Below are 27,040 nucleotides of genomic sequence, written 5' to 3'. Positions count from 1 at the left end.
TCTCTCTCTCTCTCTATATATATGTATATATATATATATATATATATATATATATATATATATACTAACCAAACTTTACTTTTACGTACTTTCGTAATTAGATTACATGGTAATTAGATTACATTTAAAAATAATTTAAATTTTATTAAAATATCATATTAAACATTTTAGGAAAAAAAAATCTTAATTTTTTTTTGTATACTTGTGTTTCAAAAATTTTTTTTGCACACATTTTATGAACACTAAGATGACAAATGGATTCAAACAGTTTCTGGAAATTTGTCCACATTTGGGTTATTTGTGTGAATAGTTGAGATAGCAAATATACTGAATGACTTCTTATGTTTATGCTACTCTTATGGATGAAAAACTATTCCACTAATGTGGATTCCACTTTCACCAATTCAAAATAGTATGTTGCAAAATATACTTCATTTATTGATATATGATCACAAATTCCATAGCCCAAATGAAGCATTTCACATGCAGTAGGCAATGGTGAAAAGATATCTTTGATATTCCTAGTCCCCATTATCACACATTTAACTCCATATTGGCTAAGGAGCCATTAGTGTCCTTAAATCTGACGAGTGTTTTTCATAGAGTCATCTATGTAGCACCAACATCATTTTGAATCAATTTAAGAGTATTTGTATCCCGGCCGGTTTAATACAAAAAAGAGCTCTTGGGGCATAATTTTTCTGTTTGGCCCTATAATAAGTTACTTTTTAATGTTGCCAAAGAAATAACAACTTATTTGTTCTTGAGCTTTTGTTAGCATCGAACATACATGTTTCTTAGATAATTTAGTTAGAAATTTTGTAATACTATGACTTAATACCATCGAAGTCTACTTAATACCTTCAAATTTTGTAATACTATGGTCCTAAGGGCGGTCACATTGGCCGCCTCCCTGTTAAGCTAACCCTGGTTTGAATAAGTCCACTTGAATGGACACAATGTAAACCATTATTAATCATGGATAATTGGACAATTTTTGGTGCTTTTGATGGTTATTATCATAAGTTAGATCGATTGCAAACTTAAGTTTGCTCTTAATCCTGCTTCCCTAACTAAGAGGCAGGGCTAAAGGATATTATCTTCCCCCATAACAATTGTTCTATCAGTCAAATCTATACTATTAAAGTAGGATCCTATCTATTTTTTACCCCTACATTATCCTTTTATTTCCTACCTACACCATTCATTTTCAAAATAAATCGACATCTTCATTAAGGGAAATACCGTACTTTTTCATTACATGATTTATCCCAAATCTATTGGCTATTGCAAACTCATTTTGTTCGGTTAACAAAATACGCTTTAAAAGGCCACACGTTGGTTTTCTACAAAGTTTGAATGTCTTAAAAATAGGCCCACTTTCAGAACATGTCATCTGTGTCAACCCACGTTTCCTACAAAAAAATTAGATTAATGCATATGTATCAACCCATGTTCTTCTCACTAATACCTTCGGATCTGACATGCAAAGCAGTTACAAATATATTTTTGATCTTCATCGATCTTAGAGTTGTGTAAACAATTAATATAAACTGAAGAAAAAGGTTAAAGAAAATAACCTTAACAGATTGGAGTATGAGAAGTCCTTGGTGGATCTAACGAGTTTCCGACCATCTGTTTGACTTTGTTTCCAAATCAAATTTGCTACCCTAAGTATTCACCTCTTCAAGCAATTGTTACAGTCTTTACCAGCATGAATTTTTTTATTATTTTAGATTCGAATCGCCATGGAAATCGATTCATTTGAGAAAGAAACGTCGAGAGAGATTTTTTTTTCTTTCCTCGATTGTCTATGACCATACATTTGGTTGAGAGGTAAGAAAATCTTTTGGACCATTTGGGCTGAGTAGGAAAATTTGATCCAATTTCCGCAGCCTTTTCCTTTGGGCCATTCAGTCCAACTTTTAAAAAAAAAATCAACCATTTCAGATATTTTGTTTATATGAACAAAAATTAAACACATGATTATTATATTTTTCCTTTTCTAATATAATTTAAAATTTCATAAATTATAGGAATTTTAGTATTGAAAGATGTAAATCTTTAATAAAAGAGTAATATAATAGTTTGTTAACAGTTCAAAATTCTAAACAATGACTTTAGAAAAAAATAACTTTACAAAAAAAGTTCACCACATAATAAAATTAATTTATTAGAAATATACCAATTTAATTCATTTAAAAGATCAAGTTGAATTTTGTAAACATAAATACTGATTTAAAAATAATAATAAAGAAAGATAATAAGTTTGTTTTCTATAAAATAAAATACACATATATGAAAATATGAAATTTCACAAATATTGTTCAATTTTAGAAGAAAGTTTTAGAGGAAAATAAACATGATCTTTGAAAGCACGGATCAAAATCTAGTATTTAAATATGGTGTTAGTAGACAGAAAGTTAATTATTTTTAATATTGGATTTTGGAATTATAAATATACAATTAATGATGATTTTTTACTAATTCACACTATTAATAGAACAATAATCTAAGTGGTATTTTGCTTTTGCATTTATTATTTTTTGTTTTTGTATTTATTAATTCGACTTAAACTTACACCACATATAGTGATATACACAGTAGTTTGTATATGTAAAACTGATAATGTGGCATAGACGACGCTAAAATAAAATAAGCTCACATTTCCTTCTCTAAAGTTGGCATCAATGAAGTTAGAATCTAGGAACTAGAGTTTATTTTGAGATATATGATTTGATGGATGGCTATTTTAACCTCAGCAATGGTTGGTTTCTTCCCTCTCACTTTCGCCCTTATCTCTGCCTCAAAATCATGGTCGTTCACGGCGGTGTGAACTGCAGTGGTCTCTATACCCAGCTCCTTAAGTACCTGAAGAATGTTGAGCAATAAACCATCTCGGTACTCGCATCTCATCTCTAACAAAACATCGCTCTCTATAATGGAAACCTCCACCTCTTCCCACGTTCTTCCCTTACCGATACGCATCCGCTTTTGGTTTGGCTCGTGATGAGTAGATTCCAGCTCATGGATCCTCTTACAAAGATGGTTTACGTAATCAATGGTGTCTCCAAGGATCGAGACTTTATCCATCTTGGTCACAAATGGAACCAATGATCTCAACGTTATGAATCTCTCGTTAAGCTTCTCTCTTCTGCGTCGCTCGGCCACCACATGGTTGAGCTCTTCCCGCGGCACCCTCTTGTTTTTAGTGTTTTCATGGAGTAAAGGAACTCTCAAGATCATGTGTTTGAGCATCCATTGCGACGAGGATGACGACGACGCTTTCTCCTCTCGTTGATATTGCTGATGCTCTTTGACATTCTCAACCCTCCACGAGACAAACGATGATTGAACGTAAGAAGATGTGGAAACTGAATCTGAAAGAAGATTGGGGAGTTGTGACATGAGAAGTGTTGATACTGTCTGAGAATAACTTCCGCCTTCCTCCATTAGATTCATCATGTCCATTTGTGTATCTATATATACAATGATATATGTAAAATTACCAGACATGTGAAACATTTCAAAAAAAAATTTATTAGAAAATTAGTTAAAATGATCTTGTTAACTATTTTAATCTAATAAGAAAGGTGTACGGCATACCTAAACTATTGGGTGCTTCTATATGGAAATCAGAGAGTAGATTTTGATTGGAGACGTCATCGTCATCAGGAGAACCAAGTCTTATCTCCTCTGACATTGTCATTTCTTCTACTTCTTCGTCTTCTTCATGCTCTTCGTTGATGGAGTGTTCAAAAAGAGCAGGCTTCGTGTTTGACTTCGGGTGGTTTTGGAAGAAACTCTTTATGTGTTCAACAAACTCTTCATTTTCTTTGACCTTCACATAAAACACAACATATCACGCATCCATCTCCGGCTTTGTTCTCCCTCTTATGCATATTTTTGATTAGGTTTTTACATCATTTGGTTGTGTATATAATGTATCGAAAAACTATATTTTAATCATATGACTGCGAATGGTTGATGTTCTGTACATTATTTTTCTTTATTTATCTATGTAATAGAACGAGCTAATGTATTCGTTTACACTTGTTGGTACCGACATAATAGACTTTTATTACCTTGTTCGTTGTGCCTATTTCCAAAACGCCATCAAGCACGGGAATGCAAACCACTGTCTGTTTTTATTTGTTTTTTCATCACAAAACAATTCTCAAATATGTAAAATAATAACTCTGTTAACTGATACCTTTCATTTCTACGAAAATAAAATAATAACGGCAACATTTACCTGAATTTTGGCACTCTAGTGTAGAAAGAGCATTAAGAAGATAAAATTAATTAGTTTGAAATGAGATAATATAAAATTTCGTATATCTAAATAAGTAGAAGTAGATACACCGTGTAGTGGTGAATGAATAAAAGGAAATAAACCTTTGCAGAAATAGCCCTAGAGAAGATTTTACTGTCAACCTCATTTACACCACTCATCCATACTTGCTTCCTCCTCGCATACGCCTTTCCTGGCATCCTACAAATTAATACTTCTACATTTATATTTTGATTTTTTTTTCTCCTCCATAGAGAAAAAAACATTAATTATAACGATAACTAACACACTTTGTTATGCATTTTTTATATGCTTCTACAGTTCTACTTTAGATAATCAATAAACAAACCAATACGAATCTCAACGGTCCAATTATGTTCACCAAAATGAAGTGTACGTTTTCACAAACTTCAATAAATTTCTTCTTTCAGTAACTTAAACTCCTCAGTTTGTCTTTAATGCTCCATAGTATTTTCGATTCGCATTTAACACACAATACTATTTTTGTCTTCACTAAGAGGAGATGAAAAGGACAAATTAAGAAACTCTGAGTAGCCTTTATAGAAAGAAAGAAAAAACTTTGGAGAGAGAGAGAGAGAGAGAGAGAGAGAGAGAAAGAGAGAGAGAGAGAGAGAGAGAGAGAGAGAGAGAGAGAGAGAGAGAGAGAGAGAGAGAGAGAGAGAGAGAGAGAGAGAGAGAGAGAGAGAGAGAGAGAGAGAGAGAGAAAGAGTTGTTGTACCCAGAAGGAGGTTCAAAAGAGTAAGTGAGACACAGCACATAAAACCATTCAGTGTCCGTCAAATCCTCAGGCGACAGTGCTGTGCAAGCCCTCGCTTCCATCGATGATTCTCCGGCAAAAAGCGTCTGGTAAAGCTCCATGAGCTGTTGGCTTCTCTCCAACGCAGCCTCTTCAGCCGTTATTTCCGCCGGCTGAGTTGTCTTTCTAGTCTTTATTGCACCGTTGTAGAATCCACTACTCCACACCAATTTCCTAATCGATTTAACATTTAGTCACTTCTACTTGTTATAATTGAGGTTATAATTAATAAGGATAAATTAATATATTGCTTTATATATTGTGAGAGATGGATGAAATGAAAAGAGAACCTTCGTTGAGGACAAAGTTGCCAGAAGAGACTATAAGTCCACCCCACAGATTGCACCACCGCCTTAAGTAGCCCTTGAATCTCTTTTTCCTCAGCTCCGATCACTTTCCATACCGGTATAATACTTGATTCATCCATTTTTCCCCGAGATGAAAACATATATTAGCTCTCTCTCGCAACTCTGAAGAGAGTAAGATCTTGCAACTCTGAAGGGGTTTTGATATGAAAGAGGAAGATATTCTTTATGCTGATTTAAATTGGTTTGGGACCACGTTAATTCAATATGTATGCATATATATACCATTTTAGTGTTTTCGTAACATGCTGACATAAGTAAAGTAATCTAGATTAATTCTATGTATGTGTATAAATGCATGACCAAAAACTCAAGATTTAGTAAAAGTTGGCTTTTATGCGTTCTGACTGGTTGGTAAACCAGACGTCGGATGAGAGAGTAGAATACAGATGAAATAAAAAGATGAAATGGTCTTGTAATCGTGTCCCCCACGGATTGGAGAACCAAAAATGCCGAATGCATTAATATGTTATAATATTATTGGGAAAAAAGCATAACATATTTTAGTAGAGAAAATAGCTAACTGACAAACAAGAGAAAACAGACGTTGCTTTGACTTGTGTTACTATGATTTCGGTTTTACATCTCTCTTTCTTTTCTCTTATTTGGAAATTTGCAATATTCCAGTGTTTATCAACCATAATAAAAGAGTAGCATCTTTAGTTTTATTTAAACGAAAAGAGTAAAAAGAAGAAGGGGAATGGTAGAACTGTTGACCTGACCGGTAAGTAGAGAAAAGAAAGTAGTTTGGTGTAATAAAGGAGGAGAATGAGATGTTTCACAATTCAAGTTTTTAATAGTAATTGATGTGAATTGCTAGCCAAGTAGCCACCATCTGTTTCCCTTGTAATGTCTTGGAAAACTCAATAAAGTTAGACATAGCTGACCCCAGAAACATATAAAAATTTGATAGACACATAGATACAGTTACGTACACATATAGTTTATACAGTTGGGTATGTGGTATGTGAGATGTATCCTGGTTTAGACAAAAGCAACATTAAACGTTTCTTGGCCTTTTTGTCGACCAATAAATAAAGTTATTTGGCTTGTGCTTCAGGATTATGTTTTATACTAACGGCCACTTGGATTGACTGGGTGCGTCCAAATTCTGTCCATGTGTGGGACGATGATCATTTAATCCTTATGGCCATGGTGCCCGAACAAAAAAAAAAAAAAATTCTTGAGTGCAAACGCTTGTTGCTCGATCTTGATTTTCCTTCCCGATTGTCCGCTAATCAATGTTTCTTCAGTTGCTAACATATTGATGCGGCTAGCTGTGCAAAAATCTCTCTTATGACTAACTTAACGGAAGCTCCCATGGAAGAACATATGACTAACTTATGACTAACTTAACTGACTTAACACACACATCTTTCTCTCTCTTTATCTCCCTTATATTATAACTGAAATTTACAGAGAAATAAATATTATGATATATGAGATAATCGGGGTTTTCATTGTGATATGTAGGCTTGCGGGTTCATCAGTTAATATGGTAGTTCAGTTTGGTTAAGTCAATTTTGCTTAATTCAGTTTGCACTTTTTGTCAAATTGAACCAAACAAAAATTCGGTCTGGTTTTGATTCGATCAGTTTGTAAATTTTTTACTGAACTAGACCATAATTTTTAGGTTTTTTATAGATTTGGATTTAATTTAGTTAAAAGTTAGATAATTTTATTCAATATAACTATTTTTATTGTATTACCTTAATTCAGATTTTGTTTGAAATATTTCTAAACCAATATCACTTTGTTTTGATTTTTAAGAAAAAACTAAGTGACTATCAAGCCAAACCAAACTGATAACTACTTTTTCATAACTCTACCCACCGGTTCAAAACTTATTACTGAACTTGAAATGAAAACCAGTTTTTTTTTTATTTGGCTCAGGCGATTCGGTCTGGTTTAGAATTGTAGGTCTAGTTATATGTTTCCGCAGTTTTTTTTGCTTCGATTTTTGACAATAGTTCTACGTTGGAGTATACAAGATAAGCTTTGGTGTACTCTGCTTTGTGATGAGAATGATCTATCTACCAAGTGAATCACATAACTGAAGAAGAATTGAAGACAAAGTGTGATGGAATGTTGCCCTTTTGGTTTTCAAATATATTTATATGTGTGAACAAGATTTACTTTGTATTGCTATAAATAGATGATGTACTTCAACATTCAATCGACCAATACAATCAAACCTACTTCTTTGTTTTCACTCTACCCACTTCTTTTTATTCTTTTGTTTCCTAGTTTGTATTCCTTGTTAGATAAGTAATCTTAGTTTCAAATATGTTGTTTTCCCTTAACTTAAACGGTTTTTCTTATTTATTTTGTACTACCTCCCACACCGAATACACTTTGTGAAAGCCACTTAAGTTTTTACATCTACCATGGAGATAGTCTTTTTCTCTGTAAGTTGTAACTTTAAAATATTTGTGTCGGCCAAAATTCAAAATCCCTGCAAATTAGTATTGAGTCTTTGGCCCGCTCTCTTCTCTGTCTCTCTTTTCTCCTTCGTTAATTTGTTTTTGAGTTCTAAATAAGGTTTTCAAATTTTACCTCAATAATTAAGGCACAGCTTTACCTAAATCACTTTTCTGAATGGAGTTTAACAAAAAAAAAACAAAAAATATTAAATGATTTTTTTTCATGTACTTGGTTAGATAAGAGAAGAGGAAAACTTGAAAATTGGGCAAACTTTCAGTTGCAAATACGAAAATAGAACAATAAAAAAAATTAATTTCGAAATAGGTGCAGCTTGTTATGAACCGAAATATATGATCGACATAATCTTAGTCATTATCTATATCTAGTGTTGGTGTTTATCTTATAGTTAGGATAACTATATGATCTATGTATATATATGACGGTTTTGAGTCAATGAAAGACTAAGCCTTTCCCCGTTTGGTATCAAACACGTTATCAGCAACGGTACTGCTCTAGAAACCCTAGCTAATAGCCAACCAAAAAACAGAAACAAATAGCCTCCTTTCCTGGTTCTCCGACGAGAATCAACCTGCGACGAGAATAAGCAAGCTCCGAGAAGAAGCAAGCTCCGACGAGAATCAACCTGCGACGAGAAGAAACAGAGCTCCGATGATCTCATTCTTCTAGACCGATCAACCCATCAAAAGCCTAAGGTATCATCGTGATGCACCCTAAATCAGCAGCAGAAACAAATCAAGATAGTTTGGCTTATGTGTTTGGATCAAACGAGATGGGCTTGATGATTTATGAAAAATATGTTTATAAACATATTTCAGCCCAAAGAAAGAAGAGCCCAATAAGAAAATACAAGCCATGGCCAAATAATATATCAATCTGACGGTAATTCAGAGATCGTCAAGCTGGCAGAAGCACGAGATCAACCGAAGAGTTATTCATTCCAAATCGTCCAACTTTGGTCAAGTCATCATTTCTTGGTCAATTCAAAGTCTTTGGTCAAGTCTTCATTGTTTTCATAAATTGCTAAATTCTATGTTGACTAGCCTTTTGTATTCCAACCTTTTGTATTTCTTGCCTATTATATAAAGGCCATTTGATCAATGAAATAAAATAAGTTTTGAGTGTTTATTTTTGGAACCTTGAGAGGGTATCTCACTTTTCTTGTTCTTGGTGTGGTTAGCTCCAAGTAACACTCTCTTTCTCGTTGGACCGGTGCGTCACATCCGGCAACAGATCGAGTTTGCTTCTTTGTCGGACCTGTGAGTCATATCAGGCGACAATCAAGCACCTCTGGTAGTATCATTGGGTCATTCCGCAACCCTTTGTGTCACCGTTCAATCCATCAGTTCTCTTCGGAGTTCACCTCTGGTAGTATCATCGGGCCTTCCGCAACCCTTTGTGTCACCGTTCATCCCACCAGTTCTCAATCCTCTCGGATCTGAGTTCATATCATCCGTACCGGTAGAGTGATCCGTATTTTGGTTCTATCAAGTGGTATCAGAGCCACTCAACCGGTACTATCTGTTCATTTTTCTCATCTTTCCATCTTCTTCATCCATCTTCTACCTTTCATCTTCTTTTCTAAAAAAAAAAAAAAAAAAAAAAAGAGTTTTACGAAAAGCTAAGAGATCATTATATCTGAAGCTAAAGAAAGACAGATTTGAGGGCAAATCTTTTTTAAAGAAGGAGGGAATGATGCACCCTAAATCAGCAGCAGAAACAAATCAAGATAGTTTGGCTTATGTGTTTGGATCAAACGAGATGGGCTTGATGATTTATGAAAAATATGTTTATAAACATACAAGCCATGGCCAAATAATATATCAATCTGACGGTAATTCAGAGATCGTCAAGCTGGCAGAAGCACGAGATCAACCGAAGAGTTATTCACTCCAAATCGTCCAACTTTGGTCAAGTCATCATTTCTTGGTCAATTCAAAGTCTTTGGTCAAGTCTTCATTGTTTTCATAAATTGCTAAATTCTATGTTGACTAGCCTTTTGTATTCCAACCTTTTATATTTCTTGCCTATTATATAAAGGCCATTTGATCAATGAAATAAAATAAGTTTTGAGTGTTTATTTTTGGAACCTTGAGAGGGTATCTCACTTTTCTTGTTCTTGGTGTGGTTAGCTCCAAGTAACACTCTCTTTCTCGTTGGACCGGTGCGTCACATCCGGCAACAGATCGAGTTTGCTTCTTTGTCGGACCTGTGAGTCATATCAGGCGATAATCAAGCACCTCTGGTAGTATCATTGGGTCATTCCGCAACCCTTTGTGTCACCGTTCAATCCATTAGTTCTCTTCGGAGTTCACCTCTGGTAGTATCATCGGGCCTTCCGCAACCCTTTGTGTCACCGTTCATCCCACCAGTTCTCAATCCTCTCGGATCTGAGTTCATATCATCCGTACCGGTAGAGTGATCCGTATTTTGGTTCTATCACATCGGAAACCTAAAAACTAGACCCGCGTAAGAGTTTAAAACCCTCACCCGCATACATGTAGCTATATCTTAGCGACATGTCTTGCGAGAAAAAAAACTAAAACGAGAACCTTTAATTTTTTTTAAACCCTGACATTATAATTGTTTTGAATATGCCTTGATCTAAAACCTGTTTCTCGAAATCGTTTTTAATCTCTCTCTAAGATATTTTCATGTTAGATCATGGTTTAGTTTCGTTTGCTCTGTTTCACATATATATATTGCTCTGTTCGTTTGCTCTGTTTCGCATATATATATTTCTCTGTTCGTTTGATCTGTTTGCATATTTTTTTTTTAAAAACTGATCATCATCGCATTACCTTGATCACCATCGCATTACCTATTGTTCATCATCGCATTAATACAACACGTTCTCTTAACTGATCATCATCGCATTACCTATTGACTGAATATTTTGATCTGAACTGAAATTTATTATATATGTCAATTGAATGATCCGAGCTAATGGGGAAATAATTTTTTTTCAGATGTCCAAATTGGCAAACCTTGACTTCCCTGCTTTGAAAAGCAATGGTGAAAATTATCTTGATTGGGCACTTGATGCAAGAATCATGCTACGATCAAAAGGACTTGGTGATACGATCATCAGTGACAATAAGTCCAGTGATAAGGATCGATACAGTGCTATTTACTCCCTCTGTTTTTTAAAGATCCATGTTCTAGAAAAAAAAATTGTTTTAAAAAAATACATTTTTTTACTTTTTCAATGTATTATTTAATGAAAATCTGTTAACTTCAAGAAAATTAATTGTGTTTATTGGATTTTTATTGGTTAAAGATTATGGAAAATTGTTATTCACAAAAATCAATGCATTTTTAATGTGATTTCTTAATATATGTGAAAAGTCTAGAATATGTATCTTTAAAAAACAGAGGGAGTATATAATACGCCATCATCTTCAAGAGAGTTTGAAAACTCAGTACAGAACCATGGAAAATCCATTGGACCTTTGAAACGCTTTACAGCGACGTTATGACCACCAGAAAACGGTGATGCTCCCAAGGGCTCAATATGACTGGAAACACTTGAGATTTCAAGATTATAAAACAGTAGACGAGTACACCTCTGTCCTGTTTAAAATTGTTTCCATGATGGAGTTATGTGGTGAGAAAGTTACCGAGCTCGAGATGCTCAACAAGACTTTCTCTACGATGCATTCCAGTAATATGGTATTGCAACAGCAATACAGAGAAAGGAAGTTCACCACATACACTGAGTTGATCGAGTGTCTCTTGTTGGCTGAAGCCAATAATGAACTGTTAATGAAAAACAGCGAGATGAGGCCTCCGGGAACGGCTCCATTACCCGACATCTCTAAACTTGCTATAGAGCAAAAGAAAGAGAGTAACCTTGTCCAACATAATAACCAACCCGGCTCTTTCCGTGGTAGAGGTAGAGGACGAGGTGGCATGTTTAAAGCACACGGGCGAGGACGTGGTCACGGGATCACACCAGGCTTCAGCCGTGGTCGTGGTCGTGGCCGTAGTGTCGTTTAAACCTCAGATCAAGACTGATCTGTGCCATCGTTGCGGTATGGGAAACCATTGGGCAAAGAACTGCAGTACTCCTAAGCACCTATGTGAACTGTACATGAAAAAGTCTAACAGAGAAACCGGAAGCTCACATGGTTCGAGACTCAGGATATGAAGGAGATGATGACGAAGAGGACACATAATATGTCCAGAACAAAGAGGAAGGATCCAACCAAGATACCGAGATGGAGTTTCAAACTTCAGAAATTCTGAAATAAGGAATTAAAATTCCATAGTTTTGTTTTTTTCCCCCGGATTTGGTGTTTTTTTCTGTTTTTTTTCTGTTTGGTTTTGGTGTTAAACATTATATTATGCATTCATCATTTTTTTTTATATATATATTCCTACGCCTAAAGAAAGAAAGAAAAAGAAAACCCAAACATATATGAAAAATATATATATAATCGTATAGTAATAAACCAAACATATATACCAAATTTTTATTCTTCAAAATTATATAAATATATAATAAACATATATGAAAATTTTTATATACCATACATGAAAATTATTATTAATTATATGTATTGGTTTTGAAGAATGAAAAGTGGAATGGATTCATTTGTGGTAGACAGTGGTACCAGCCACACCATCCTGAGAGACAAACGATACTTCATAAATCTGATTAATAAAACAGCCGATATCACAACCATAGCTGGTACAGCTAATCTAATCGAAGGCTGCGGCCAAGCATGCATTTTATTGCCTAATGGTAAATATCTAGAGATATATGATGCATTGTACTCACCTAGCTCTAATAGGGGTTTGTTAACTTTCAAAGACATAAGACTTAATGATTTTCATATTGAAACTAAAGGTGAAGGAAATAAAGAATTTCTTCAGATTTATAAATATCACCCAAGAAAATAAAAGAGTCCTTGAGACTATACCAGCATATGGGACTGGACTTTACTATGTTAAGACCAGTCAGGTTGAGGCTAATGCCGTGATGAACAAAGAACTCAAAGAAAAATTCACACTTTGACATGACAGGCTGGGTCACCCCGGTTTAATGATGATGAAGAAAATCATAACAAATTCAAATGGCCACAATTGGAAAAATAAAAGAGTTATCCCTAAATACTTCACATGTGAAGCATGTTCACAATGAAAGACTAAGCTTTTCCCCGTTTCGTATCAAACACAGCTTTCCTTTTTTAACCGTTCTGAAAAATCTCATATGTCTTATTCAATTACCATTTTACTAAAACAAATAGAATGACCCATTGGTTGAAAATTGGGCAAACTTTAAGTTGCTAATACGAAAATAGGATCATACCAAAATTTAATTTGGAAGTAGTGTCGCTTTCCTTCAAACCACTCTGAAAAATGAAAAAAAAATCTCACATGTCTTGGTAAAGACTCATGACAGATCTTTAAGGTATTACTCTAATTTTTTACTTTAAAATTATGCAACGCAGTTGGACTATTCTAACTTATTATTCTATTTTTACTCCAAAAAAATATTATAAAATGATTCTATTTTATTTAATTAACAATTATTACTAATATTTTTTACTTAGAAAAATTACCAATTAACCTCAACTATTTTAAGTTTATCAAACATCCTACAGATATAATTTATCTAAATTATTTAATACTATAAAGTATAATAGATCATAAAATATATATAAATAAGATATCATATTTTGGTTCAATAAGTATTAGAATACTTTTTCCACAAATACTCAACAAAGGCATTTCATAATGTATTATTTATCTATAAATTTCTTAAATTGAGAAATAAATTTTAAAATCGAGTATTTTCATTGCTTGGACAATAATACTTCAAGGATCATAGTTGTTTCAGATATGATTTACCGAATTATTACTTATTTTGTGCTATATTTATTTTTAATTTGGTATTTTATTATTTAATGATTTTATGTAAAATTATTAATCTCTTATGAAATATTATATTTATTGTATCATATTTAAATATTTAAATATGAAATAAAAACCTTCAAAATTTAAAAGATCATTCTATAAATAGAAAAAATTCTAACTCCAAAATGGAACAATTAGTAGGTTCGCTCCATAATTCCATTTGATGTTTTGTGTTAATGTAGTGAGGGCAGAGAAATAATAGCAGAAAGTAAAACACACAAGTTTATCTTTTCGAATTCACTAGAACAAGAGAGTCTTACACCAATCTTTTCTATTACAAGAATCCTTTAGGATTAGCCTCAATCCTAAGCTAAAACTCACCCTAGAGTCTAGACTTCTGTTTATCAGGATCCTCCAAACCCCGAGCTAAACTCCCCCTGAGTCTAGGCTTCAATCTTCCACTTCTCGGAAGTACTTCACCAACTACGTCAACACTTAACGCAGAGCAGTGACACCAAAGGCTTGATCACACAAGCAACACCAAACGATCTCTCAACTGTTTTTCTTTTTAGCAGAGACACCTTTCTCCATAGAGGCACGTCCTCCTTTATGTAGATAACCAGAACTTGCTCCACAAGTTCTTCCAAAAGCAACTTAAGCAACTTTCCATTTTCTCTTTAGGAAATTAACTCTCTTGCCTTTTCTTCTCCAAGTAATACCATTTATCTTTAATGTAAACTTTCTGATAAATATATTACTTCTTCTTCAAGCTTAACAAGCCCACGTACATCACAAAACACGAACTCCAACTCAGCCCATCTTCATGACACACACATGTACTACCTCCTGTAGTACTTCACGAACTGATACAGAATATACATCTTTAATCTCCCCCTTTTTGACTATGCATGTGAACTCATCACCACTGGACATAAGACCACGTCTTCAATCTCCCCCTATGAGTCACATCATTTTCAAAAACTAATATGAAGATCTATATCCTCCAAAGTAAGGAGGAAATCCCATTCCACCATCTCCATAATGATCAAATCTCCTAGACCACGTATTCATGAGCCCAAATCCTCCATGATTAGCTCCTTGAACAGACTTGAAACAGTCACGTCGCATATGCCCTTGAACTCCACAAGAATAACATATTGGACCATGACACTTCATACCATAAGTACCATAAGCTTGCTTCATCTGATTCTTCTCCCTCAATAACTTGAAACATCTTGGCCTAATGTGTCCAACAACACCACAATGATGACAAACAGGCCGAAACTTTCGCCTGAGTACACTCTTCAATCCAAAAACTCTCTCTGGAGCAGTCGCCGTAGCACTCGCCGTAGCACTCGCATTCGTCACATCAGTTGCTGCCTTCACTGCAGTCTTTCCCTTTGTTGCATTCCCAGCAGACACCTTAACCTCTGGCTTCATAGCAAAAACCTCAGTTTTCCCTGCTGACACAAAAACCCCTTCAGCTGTAGAACATTCTCCTTGATATCCAAGGCCACATCGATCACTCTTTCCAATACTGAGCAGATGATCTAGCTGCTTCGTCCCACTATTCAGCATCTTCAAACCCTTCTGAGTTTCTGCAAGTTGAGCACCAGCCAGTCGTGCTTCTTCTTCTTTCTCCGAGGCATACTTAAGTGCTTCAGCAACTTCAGCTTCTAGCTTAGCTTTCTCCTTAGCAAACTGTGAATTAGCATCAACCTGCTTGAGCCAATTCTCATACAGTCTCTCATATTTCCCAGCAAGATCAAAGTCTCCATCATCATCATCACTTACAGCATCATCATCACCTCCACATGAAGACCCTGACGCAGATGCTGACGCAGATCCCGTCGCAGATTCCGTCTTAGAACTAGGCACAAAAGTTGTGAACGCCACCAAGTTCTTCAACTCCACACCATCATCTGAATCAGTACCAGATTCATCCTTCTTTTTTAACTTCAGTAAATTCCCACATTCTTTGCGGACATGGCCAAATCCATTGCATTCATAGCATTGTACCCTTGATGATGATCTGCCTGAATCACTTCTTCTTGCATTCTTCATCCTCTCTTCTCTGCGCTTCAGAAAGCCAGCAAAATCTCTTGACAGCAACACCGTAGGATCTTCAGAAGATGAACTCTTCAAAGCAATTCCATGCGGATCTTCTTTGCTTTTCACCTTTCCTCCATGTAATCTACTCAGCTCAAAAGCTTGAAGAATCCCAACAAACTCATCAAAAGGCATCTCATCCAGATTGTGAGCTTCTTCTACAGCAGAGATCTTTGACTCAAACTTGGATGGCAACGATCTCTTCAGCTTCTTCACCAGCTTCTTGTCCTTGTACTGCTTTCCAAGTACAAAACATTCATTGGAAATATCACACAACTTAGCACTAAACTGAGCCACGGTTTCCTCTTCATCCATCCTCAGATTCTCAAAACTTGATGCTAACATATCCAGCTTGGTACGCTTCACACTTGTAGTACCTTCAAACATATTCTCCAATGTCTTCCATGCCTTCTGAGCTGAAGCACATTGATAAATCAACTTGAAGTAGCTTGCATCAATAGCATTGTAAATTGCAGTCTTCGCCTTAGAGTTGCAACTTGAAGCCTTCTTCTCTGCAGCAGTCCACTTATCTCTTGGCTTAAGAATTTCAACCTTCTCATCATCAAGCATCACCGGAGGACTCCAACCAGCTTCAATAGAACTCCAACAATCCTCATCAAGCCCACTGATAAAAGCTTGCATACAAACCTTCCAATATCCATAATTGGATGAATCAAGACGTGGGGGTTTTGTCATAGACGTTCCCTCTTGATATGCCGCCATCACAAACTCTGTTCTTCTTCTTGACACAGTCTCTGTCACTCATCTTGATCTACTCGAAACTAAGTCGTTAACTCTATCGAGCCCCGCTCTGATACCACTTGTTAATGTAGTTAGGGCAGAGAAATAATAGTAGAAAGTAAAACACACAAGTTTATCTTTTCGAATTCACTAGAACAAGAGAGTCTTACACCAATCTTTTCTATTACAAGAATCCTTTAGGATTAGCCTCAATCCTAAGCTAAAACTCACCCTAGAGTCTAGACTTCTGTTTATCAGGATCCTCCAAACCCCGAGCTAAACTCCCCCTGAGTCTAGGCTTCAATCTTCCACTTCTCGGAAGTACTTCACCAACTACGTCAACACTTAACGCAGAGCAGTGACACCAAAGGCTTGATCACACAAGCAACACCAAACGATCTCTCAACTGTTTTTCTTTTTAGCAGAGACACCTTTCTCCATAGAGGCACGTCCTCCTTATGTAGATAACCAGAACTTGCTCCACAAGTTCTTCCAAAAGCAACTTAAGCAACTTTCCATTTTCTCTTTAGGAAATTAACTCTCTTGCCTTTTCCTCTCCAAGTAATACCATTTATCTTTAATGTAAACTTTCTGATAAATATATTACTTCTTCTTCAAGCTTAACAAGACCACGTACATCACAAAACACGAACTCCAACTCAGCCCATCTTCATGACACACACATGTACTACCTCCTGTAGTACTTCACGAACTGATACAGAATATACATCTTCATTTTGAATAGAAAACGAAGTAGGGTCCATTTGTCCTTTTTTTTTGTGGAACCAATTACCATTTTTCCAAAACAAATAATAGCGGTTCAATTCAAAACCACCTTGGAATCATCTCTTCCCTGCTAACTCTATTGCTTCCATCTCTTAGCTCACTTCTCCTTCTTATGGCGTGAGTAAAGAATCAATGGTGTTTTATCTCTCTGTTCTTTGGCTACTCCACCTCTGATCACAATGCTGGTAACTTGGGAAGTTTTGTTTTTATCAACTGATTGCTTTAAGTATGTAACTTTTGTAGAGGTCTGTCTTCTCTATCGCATCTTGCACTTCCTTGTCAGTGTGTGGAAGAGGATTACGAGGAGTCGTAGTCTTAGTCTTGAATCAGTTTCTGTTAGTTATCTCAGAACTATTGATGGGATTACAACTTCTGACAGAAAGTTAATTGTGCATAAAGGTGCGGTTGGTTCATCAATTTTGAAAGAACTAAGCTTCCAGAGGAAATTCTTAAGCACTAATATGGAAGAATGACAAAACTCTAGCTTGGTATAAAGAGTTTTCTTATTCAATATTGTAGTAGGCGTTAGCCTCTTATACACATAGTTGACCTAATACAATATTTAGTTATTTGCCTATACATCCTTATATTAGAATGTAATTACAACTTGGTATATAACTCTCTCAATACCCCCCCCCCCCTCAAGTTGGAGTGTGGAGATCACAAACACCCAACTTGGAGAGAAAAGCTTCAAACTCCTTGCGTCCTAGAGCCTTAGTAAGAATATCCGCAAGCTGAGTAGTAGTCGAAACATGTTTAGGAGTTATCACCCCTCGTAGAATCTCGTCGCGTATGAAATGGCACTCCTTTCCAATATGCTTTGTTTGCTCGTGAAAGACTGGATTCTTGCTCAGATATATAGCAGACATACTGTCACAATGAAGAGTAACAGACGCAGAACAATCAACTCCAAGAGTGTCTAAGAGAGCACGCAGCCAGATAATTTCACTCACCGTATCTGCCATGGCGCGATATTCAGCTTCGGCTGATGAACGCGAGACACGATCCTGTTTTCGTGTCTTCCAAGACACCGGAGAATTACCGAGCTGAATGAACCAAGCAGTAAGAGACCTGCGACTAGAAGAACAGGCTGCCCAGTCAGAGTCGCACCAAGCCGACAGACGAAGATCGGAATCAGAACGAAGCAAAATACCCTGTCCCGGATTGCCTTTCAGATATCGGACCACCCGTAGGGCAGCATCCCAGTGCTCAGTAGTCGGTTTATGCATAAACTAGGACAAACAGTGAATGGCATACAATAGGTCTGGACGAGTAGTTCCAAGATATATCAGACGACCAACAAGGCGGCGATACAAAGAAGGATTCGGTAAGAGCGCTGCTGTCGACTTGCCCAATTGATGATTCTGTTCGATAGGATGAGAAGCCGGTTTGGCGCCAAGAAGACCAGAGTCAGAGATGATGTCAAGTACATACTTACATTGACATAGATAGATTCCAGTGGGGCTTCGAGCCACTTCAATACCCAGAAAATATTTCAAGTGCCCAAGGTCTTTCATATGAAAGCAGAAACTTAAATAATCTTTAAAAACTTGTATTGCTTCAGGAGAACTCCCAGAGATGATTAAATCATCCACATATATAAGAACATGAAGTCTGATATCACCTTGTACGAAGGTAAACAAGGAGTAATCTGAGACGTCTTGAATAAAACCATATTCCTTAAGCGACTCTGACAGCTTAGCGAACCAACAACGAGGCGCCTGTTTAAGCCCGTAGAGAGACTTATGTAGACGACAAACTTGTGTTGCATCAGAAGTTCGGAAACCGGGTGGGAACTTGATGTAAACTTCTTCATCCAAGTCTCCGTGTAAGAAAGCATTATGAACATCCATTTGATGGATTTCCCAATCACGGGAGACAGCGACTTGCAGGAAATTACGGACACTAACCATCTTACACACTGGTGCAAAGGTTTCTTCGTAATCAACTCCTTCAGTCTGATTATTCCCAACTACTACCAATCGCGCCTTATATCGTTCGATAGTTCCATCAGCTCGATATTTAATAGTAAAAACCCACTTACAGCCTAATGCTTTCTTACCAGCAGGTAGTGTCACCACCGTCCAAGTACCTCTCTCTTCCAAAGCATCAATCTCGTTTCCAACTGCTCCACGCCATCTCTCATCAGTAAAAGCTTCAGCATAAGTCTTAGAAATCACACCAGAAGTAATAGCGGCAAGAAAAACCTGATGTTCCGGAGAAAAACGATCACAGTCAACATAATCATCAATCGGGTACCATGACGACTCCGTAAAATCACTGTCTGATCCAGCATGAGTCGTATTGGTAACATAGTCATGCAGGCGAGTAGATGGAATTTTATTTCGATGCCCTCTTCCAAGTTCTGGCTCAACGAGAATATGAGGAGATATGTCTACATGCACTGTTGGAGCCTGCATTGACTCTGGAGAAGATGGAGTTGGATCATCTTGCTTAGGTGGCGCAGTAGAGGATGCTGTAGGTGTAGAGAGAAGATCAGTGTTGTTAGGTTCAGTTAAAGGAACCGGTGTAGTTGGAGTTGTAGCAGGTACGACAGGACCAGGCGACAGCTCAGTCATAGGAGAAGGAACAAAGATAGGGAGGTCAAGCAGGGGATGATCATCATCGATACTAGTAGATTGCTGTACCAACGGAGATTGCAGAGGAGTGGCGTCGGCGGTGATTGTCTTGACAAATGGAAATTCGTTTTCCATGAAAACAACATCACGAGATGTAGATATTCTGCCCGTGTCAGGATTATATACAAGCCAGCCTTTCTGTCCAAATGGATATCCAATGAAAACAGAACGAGTTCCCCGAGGTGCAAATTTATCCCCTCTATGTTTCTGGTTATGAACATAACATAAACTGCCAAACACTCGCAGATGATCAAGTGGAGGAGATCGCGAATACAGCAGCTCATATGGGGACTTGCCCTTCAAAATAGCTGTTGGCGTGCGATTAATCAAGTAGCATGCAGCAAGAACACAATATCCCCAAAATTCAACAGGAAGATTTGCTTGAAACCGAAGTGCTCTAGAAACATTCAGAATATGTCGGTGTTTCCGCTCAACCCTTCCATTTTGCTGTGGCGTACCAACACAAGATGTCTCGTGTACAATCCCTTTTTCCTTAAAGAAATTTCGTAAGGCAACAAACTCAGTACCATTGTCGCTACGAATAATCTTTACCTTGCGTTCAAACTGTCTTTCAACAAACGCAATAAAATTTTGGAGAGTTGTCATCGTCTTTGATTTATCAGGGAGTAGATAGATCCATAAGGCTCTCGAGAAATCATCAACAATAGTGAGAAAGTAGCGTGATCCACATAAAGCTTGTGTCCGGTAAGGACCCCAAAGATCACAATGAACTAACTCAAAAACCTCTGTAGTTTTATTAATGCTTATAGGAAAAGAATCTCTGGATTGTTTTGCTTGAATACAAATATCGCATGACTTCGAATCAAAAAACACACTACTATTAGAATCTGGTAAACGCATCATCTCCATTGCGGTAGAAGCTGGGTGCCCGAATCTCCGATGCCACACTTCCATTTCTGGTACAGTCTGAACTCGTGCCATCGCTGCAACAGCCACTCCACAAAAGAAATACAATCGTTTAGCTCCTTACCCGCTCCAATCAGGGTTTGAGTGATGCGGTCCTGAACAACACAAATTCTATCAGACATCTGAACGATACATCCATTATCTTTTGCTAACTGAGAAACAGAGATAAGATGACAATCCAATCCCTCAACAAAGAACACGTTAATCAGCTGTAGCTGAGAACCAAGGTAGACTTTTCCTTGTCTATTTGTAGTAGTAAAACGACCGTCAGGAAGTTTGATACGCATTGGAGCCATATCCCCAATATCCGTAAGAAACTCAAGAGTACCAGTCATATGATTCGAAGCTCCAGAATCTATGATCCAAGATCCAGAGAAATACATACCTGAGAGGTGGTCATGACCACCAGAGTTACGCTCGTTAAGCATGTGAACAAGGGTTCTCCATTGTTGATCATTCAGTCCCGTGAAGCCCACACGATCAGCATCAGTTATGGCTGTCAACGCTGATGAAATCGGAGCAGTTGCAAGCATCTGATTTGCTCTTGCTTGTTCTGGACGACGTGTGGAAGATGAAGTAGGAGGAACAAATTGCTTAGGAGCAGAGGACGGAGCACCAGAAGATAACCGGCGATCAGATTGTGTGTTGGAAGGTGGCTCGCGATATCGACTTCCCCACCAAATTGGATATCCAATCTTACGAAAGCAGTTTGGAGCAAGATGCCCAGTTATGCCACACAAAGTACAGAGCGCCGAAGGATCTCGGAGCTCGGGTTGATGACGTTGATGCGGACCCGATGAGTTACTCTGTACCGCAAAGCTCGCAGCCTCAGGACGTTCTTCTATCATGTGACTTACACGCTTGGATTCCTCGTCTTGTACAACAACCTGATAAGCCTCATCAAGTGAAGGTAAAGGATCACGCGAGAGCAGATTTGATTTCACAGCACCGAACAGATTTTCGTCAAGTCCCATCAAAAACTGATGAAGTTTGTCTTCTTCGCGTTCCTTGGCTATTTCTTCTGCAGTTTTTGCCCTTTGAAAATCAGCCAAACTTGTCCAAAGCTTCGTCAACTTGCCGTAATAAGCTTCTACGGCCGAACCCTTCTGATTACAATTTGCAAGTTCAGCTTTGATCCTCTGTACTCGCTGTTCGTTTCTCACAGAAAATCGCTTCTGAATATGCATCCAGAGATCATGAGCCACTTCATGATGTGACAATGAACTGCTCAGATCAGGAGCTAGTGAGTTTAATCCACGAGACAACCATGGCGTTATTTGCCCACCAATCATCAATATCATCAGAGTCTTCAGCAGGTTTGGGAATACTACCATCTGCAAAACCAAACTTTTTCCGTGCCCGTAAAGCAAGTCGTATGTTCAAAGACCATTCATCATAATTCGGTCCTCGAAGCTGTGGTTGAGAGATGATATGTCCAGGGTTATCACTAGACGACAAATCATAGGGATCAATCCTTCGCCTAGGCTTGGATGATGATGATGTGAGAGTTGAACCATCTTTGGTTACACTAGAATCTTCTCCAGTCATAGTCGTAATACGAAAGAGTACTTTGATAGAGAGATCAAGAGTACTAGATGAATGGAATGAAGATAGAACAGATCAAGAATCGAAAACCTAAAATTTTAGGTTATAGCTCTGATACCATGACAAGTTTCTTGGGCTTCCACTTAAAACCAATTGGCAATTAGTGGTGTGACCCAAGTCCCTTATATATTACTTATGTCCCCATCATATATCCGATGTGGGATCTTCTTTCCAATACCCTCCCTCGAGATAATGGTGCGTATAACCATTAATCTTGCAGAATCCATCATACCCCTCCGAGATAATGCTCTTTTCTAGCTATCTCGAAGAACTGAGCCTTCTCTGGGCCATCAGCTAATGGGTTGATCGGACCACTGTCCGGGCCGGATTAAAGGGTCAGAGTATTGGGCCGGCTCTGATACCATGATAAAACTCTAGCTTGGTATAAAAAGTTTTCTTATTCAATATCGTAGTAGGCGTTAGCCTCTTATACACATAGTTGACCTAATACAATATTTAGTTATTTGCCTATACATCCTTATATTAGAATGTAATTACAACTTGGTATATAACTCTCTCAATAAAGAAAAGAGAAAAAGAATTTCTCAGACGTACACCTTGATGTTGACAAAAGTGATGCTGAGGTTCAGGTCAGATTATCACTCTTTTAATCTTCTTGCAAGGTTCTTTCAATAGGTCATGTCTTTTGTGATCTGAAACTCTGTGCTGGCTTTGGTATGTAGTAAAAGGGGACTGATTATATTTGTAACTTTGTTGATACAGGCTGAGGGTATCTACAATCAGAGGCTTCAGAATTTGGCTGTCACACTTGAGAAGGTAGCTGCAATCTCTCGCTTTTGTGTTTTCTTCTGTACGTTTCATATTTTTGTGTGTTTGTTAAATGTTTTCCCTAAACGAAGGTAGTTTTGAATATAAAATGTGTTATCTTGGGTCAGGCTGATGGGCGAGAAGTGAATCTTGGATTGGTATATCCATATGTTTTTTGGGTTCAAGAATGCGTGGCAGTACAGTATTCCCATGGCTTATGAGCGAACAATCATTGCTCTGGCTTGAAGATTTCTTAGTCTACATATACGCAATACTTGGGATTTTGTTCTCTATAATGCCTATGATTATCTGATAACTTATTTACTAGCTCCATAAAAGCTTGCTCAGTTAAGAAAATAGTCTCGTTGCCATTCATATTGAAGGTCGTCACCTTCAAACATTATCTTGCAGGAGAATCAGCACATTACTAGTACTTTTCTGGTTATTTCATGGCTTTGCTGGACTGGTACTGCCTTTTCTTGGAAGATTAAGGACCATGTAATAATTGTAATGTTCCCTGTTCATTTTTCGGACTAGAACTCTCTTTTTTGGTGTAATGAATGCGTTGTTTTAATTTCTAGATATTTGTTCACTTTCTGTAATAATTGTAATGTTCCTTGTTCATTTTTCGGACTAGAACTCTCTTTTTGTTCACTCTCTTTTTTGGTGTAATGTTCCCTGTTCATATTTCGAGATTTGTACAGGGCTGGTGAGTTATCGTTGAAAGATGAACATTGCTTGTGAAGTTTTTGTTTGACTTGGGTTGTTCACTTTCTGATATTTGTATGTGGAGAGGGTTGAAGTTTGGTCATGATCAGTGGGGGTTAGTGTGTTGTTGTTGTGGACGTTATGTGTAGGGACAGTACTTAACATTGTGGGTCTTCTTTGAATGAACAATTTTTCTCGACAAATTTACATATCCTTTACGCAGGAAAATATTGTTAGTTTTTGTCGCAATGTTAATGTGCCTTGTTTTTGATTTTCTTAGTGTTGATATAATTTATGGACTTGTTTACCGATGTAAAATAGGGGACGCTTAGTTGAATGTTTTGAATGGATATAATGGATCTGAAACTGTAATAAGTTAAGTTATTTGCTGATTACAAAACTGATAATATATGTGTAGACTCATAAATATTTTTAGATCAGTAAACCTATAAAATGAGATAATAGTGTTTGTTTACTGTGTTTGAAAAAGACCATGAACATTGGAGTTGTGAAGTTACTCTACCTCTCTTCTCATTGAATGTGAACACTGATGAGAAGCCGTTTCGTAAACAAAGCATGTTTACACCATGTGTTCTACGTCCAAGCATTTGATACACCACCGAGCTTCCAACTTATGTCATGACTCGTCTCATGGCCAGAGACTATCTTGATCCCCGAAACAGAGGCGAGATATCACACAACTGATTCTGATAAGTTTACCGGCCCAAAACATTTCCTTTAACATTTTATTAAAAGGACTAGGCCTTTATTTGATCCAACAAGTTATACGTAACATGCAAATTAATCTATGTTTAATCTGTAATCACTTTGAAACCAATATAGATAGCAATAGAGAAGGGAGCAGGCACATGTGTAAAAAATGGTTCACAAAGACAGATCACAAGATTGAAAATGTCTCAACTAGATTCAAAAGGTGTCTCACAAACTAGTTCGAAGAAAAACATAAATTAAAATCGATTCTTGTGAAGCATATCCAGTAGAGCAGTAACTAGCAACACCAATAGGCTTGCTTAACGCTTCTTTGACACACCAACAGTCTTTCCTCTGCGGCCAGTTGTCTTGGTGTGTTGTCCACGAACACGGAGACCCCAGTAGTGTCTCAGACCACGATGGTTCCTGCACGTTGCAAAACCACCGTTATATAAATCACATTCAATACAAACACCAAGAGAAGACACGGTTTTACCTGATTTTCTTGAGACGTTCAAGGTCATCCCTGAGCTTCATGTCAAGGGCATTGGAGACAACTTGAGAGTACTTGCCGTCTTTGTAATCCTTCTGTCTGTTCAGGAACCAGTCTGGGATCTTGTACTGCTTGGGGTTAGCGACAATCGTCATCAGGTTGTCGATCTCAGCAGCAGATAACTCACCAGCCCTGTAACAAATATCGAAATAAAACATGATTTGCAAATTGGAATAAGCAACAAAATGCTTCACACACAACTCAGTTCAAGCATACAATAATAAAACTGGATCTAGAAAAGATTGACCCAGTCAGGCATTGCTAATGTTAAAAACATTATAATAAGGCTCAGCTGATTATTTACATAAACATTTCCATCCGGATAAGACAACAAACTGTTACTTATATCAATAGGACTAAACAAGAAACGGTATCATCTAGACGTTACACAGGAGAAAAAAACACAATTACTAACTATTCCTGTTATTTCAGAGAAGAAAATAAAAAAGCTCAAAACCTTTTGTTCATGTCGACATCAGCCTTCTTGCAGACGATGTTAGCCAATCGCCTCCCAATACCTTTGATAGAGGTAAGGGCAAACATTATCTTCTGCTTACCATCAACATTTGTGTTGAGAACACGGAGAATATGCTGAAACTCCTCATTTGCGACCAAAGACTACACAATCATAAACAAAATCATCACTTTTCAAACATGAAATCGCGACTACAGATTCCAGAAACTAACACAACCTAAAGAGCTCCTACTCTTCCTAAAAGCAAATTGCAGACGGAGATTACCATTGTGATTTGCAGAGATGAGATTCGTAAAAGAGGCAAGCCGTTCTTTCAAGCAGTGAGGATCGCTGGAGAGTTGAACACAAGAAAAATAGAGGACGACTGCCCAAGGGTTTTCGGCGCTTTATACAGATACCTCATTATTAGGGTTATCGTAATCCTGACATTGTCAAAGACCATTATAGCCTTCATAAAATTAATGATTTTCGGCTTGTTTCCGCGCCATTCGCAGGGTGGGGGGTTTTTTTTTTTTTTGTCAACGGGTGAGGTTAGATTAGCTAAAAATTTCATCTAAATTATGCAAATTATTCCAGTTTTATTAAATGCTTAGATTTTATTTATTTATTTTATGAATGTAAGTTAATCTAAAGGGCAATTATTCTAAATAGCCATTTTAAAGTTTTTGTCACAAAAATAACCTAAAACAATAAAATGACCAAAATAACCTCTTTTCATTTTGAAAATTTTAATATTTATTTTTAATTTTTAACAAATTTGAATTCATCTTCTAAACTCCACCTATTAACTCTAAACCCTAAGTTTTATATTAGTTAACCCTAAGATTATAAATGCATATTTACCATTTAATAAAACTTATTTTGTTCATTTTCCTCTTTGAAATGTTATTTTGTGAAAATAAACTAAAAAGAGTATCTAAGAAAAAATTTCTAATTTGAATGACAAATATATTCAGAAAACAATTTATATTCATGGTCTGTACAAATATAAAATGTCATAATTTATAATATTTTAGTTTGTAAAAAGTATGCGATCTATGTTTGGTGTGTAATGTGTTAAAATGATAACTAGGTGGAGTGAAAAAAAAAAGATAATTAGGTGGTTTCCCGCAAATTCGCTAATCTAAATATTGAATGAAAAATATATATCATAGATACAATGTCAAAATTTTTAAATAATAACCAGAAATATAAAACAAAATTTTTTAACAAAATTTTTTTCGAGAATATAAAATTTC

At 36.7% G+C, this 27,040-nt stretch overlaps 3 protein-coding genes and 1 long non-coding RNA gene across 4 annotated transcripts; 1 reads left to right on the top strand and 3 right to left on the bottom strand.

Annotated features, from left to right (window-relative positions):
• Positions 1-1,207: 1,207 nt before the first annotated feature.
• LOC130499419 (uncharacterized) lies at positions 1,208-1,986 on the bottom strand. Its single transcript, XR_008938272.1, has 2 exons — positions 1,581-1,986; positions 1,208-1,415 (listed from the first exon to the last, which is right to left on the bottom strand). It is a non-coding gene; the product is annotated as an uncharacterized LOC130499419 (long non-coding RNA).
• Positions 1,987-2,539: 553 nt separating this feature from the next.
• On the bottom strand, positions 2,540-5,741 carry LOC108838184 (transcription factor TT8). Its single transcript, XM_056993685.1, is given in 8 exon segments — positions 2,540-2,731; positions 2,734-3,479; positions 3,607-3,841; positions 4,086-4,142; positions 4,256-4,270; positions 4,399-4,495; positions 5,034-5,285; positions 5,402-5,741. Coding segments are annotated over 8 exon segments (1,581 nt in total). The 5' UTR covers positions 5,560-5,741; the 3' UTR covers positions 2,540-2,710.
• A 5,540-nt stretch (positions 5,742-11,281) lies between these two features.
• Positions 11,282-12,269, top strand: LOC130499887 (uncharacterized). Its single transcript, XM_056994361.1, has one exon. It carries the CDS (start codon positions 11,414-11,416, stop codon positions 11,915-11,917), a length of 504 nt encoding a protein of 167 aa, XP_056850341.1. The 5' UTR covers positions 11,282-11,413; the 3' UTR covers positions 11,918-12,269.
• A 12,664-nt stretch (positions 12,270-24,933) lies between these two features.
• Positions 24,934-26,221, bottom strand: LOC108829770 (40S ribosomal protein S18). The gene is made up of 4 exons (XM_018603368.2): positions 26,068-26,221; positions 25,785-25,945; positions 25,271-25,459; positions 24,934-25,200 (listed from the first exon to the last, which is right to left on the bottom strand). Exons 1-4 carry the CDS (start codon positions 26,068-26,070, stop codon positions 25,095-25,097), a joined length of 459 nt encoding a protein of 152 aa, XP_018458870.1. The 5' UTR covers positions 26,071-26,221; the 3' UTR covers positions 24,934-25,094.
• Between the last annotated feature and the right edge of the window lie 819 nt (positions 26,222-27,040).

Source organism: Raphanus sativus, chromosome 9 (genome assembly GCF_000801105.2).
Source record: "Raphanus sativus cultivar WK10039 chromosome 9, ASM80110v3, whole genome shotgun sequence".
Taxonomy (NCBI): Eukaryota; Viridiplantae; Streptophyta; class Magnoliopsida; order Brassicales; family Brassicaceae; genus Raphanus; species Raphanus sativus.
Note: the sequence above shows the minus strand (reverse complement) of the source record. Positions and strands in the feature narration are given on the sequence as shown.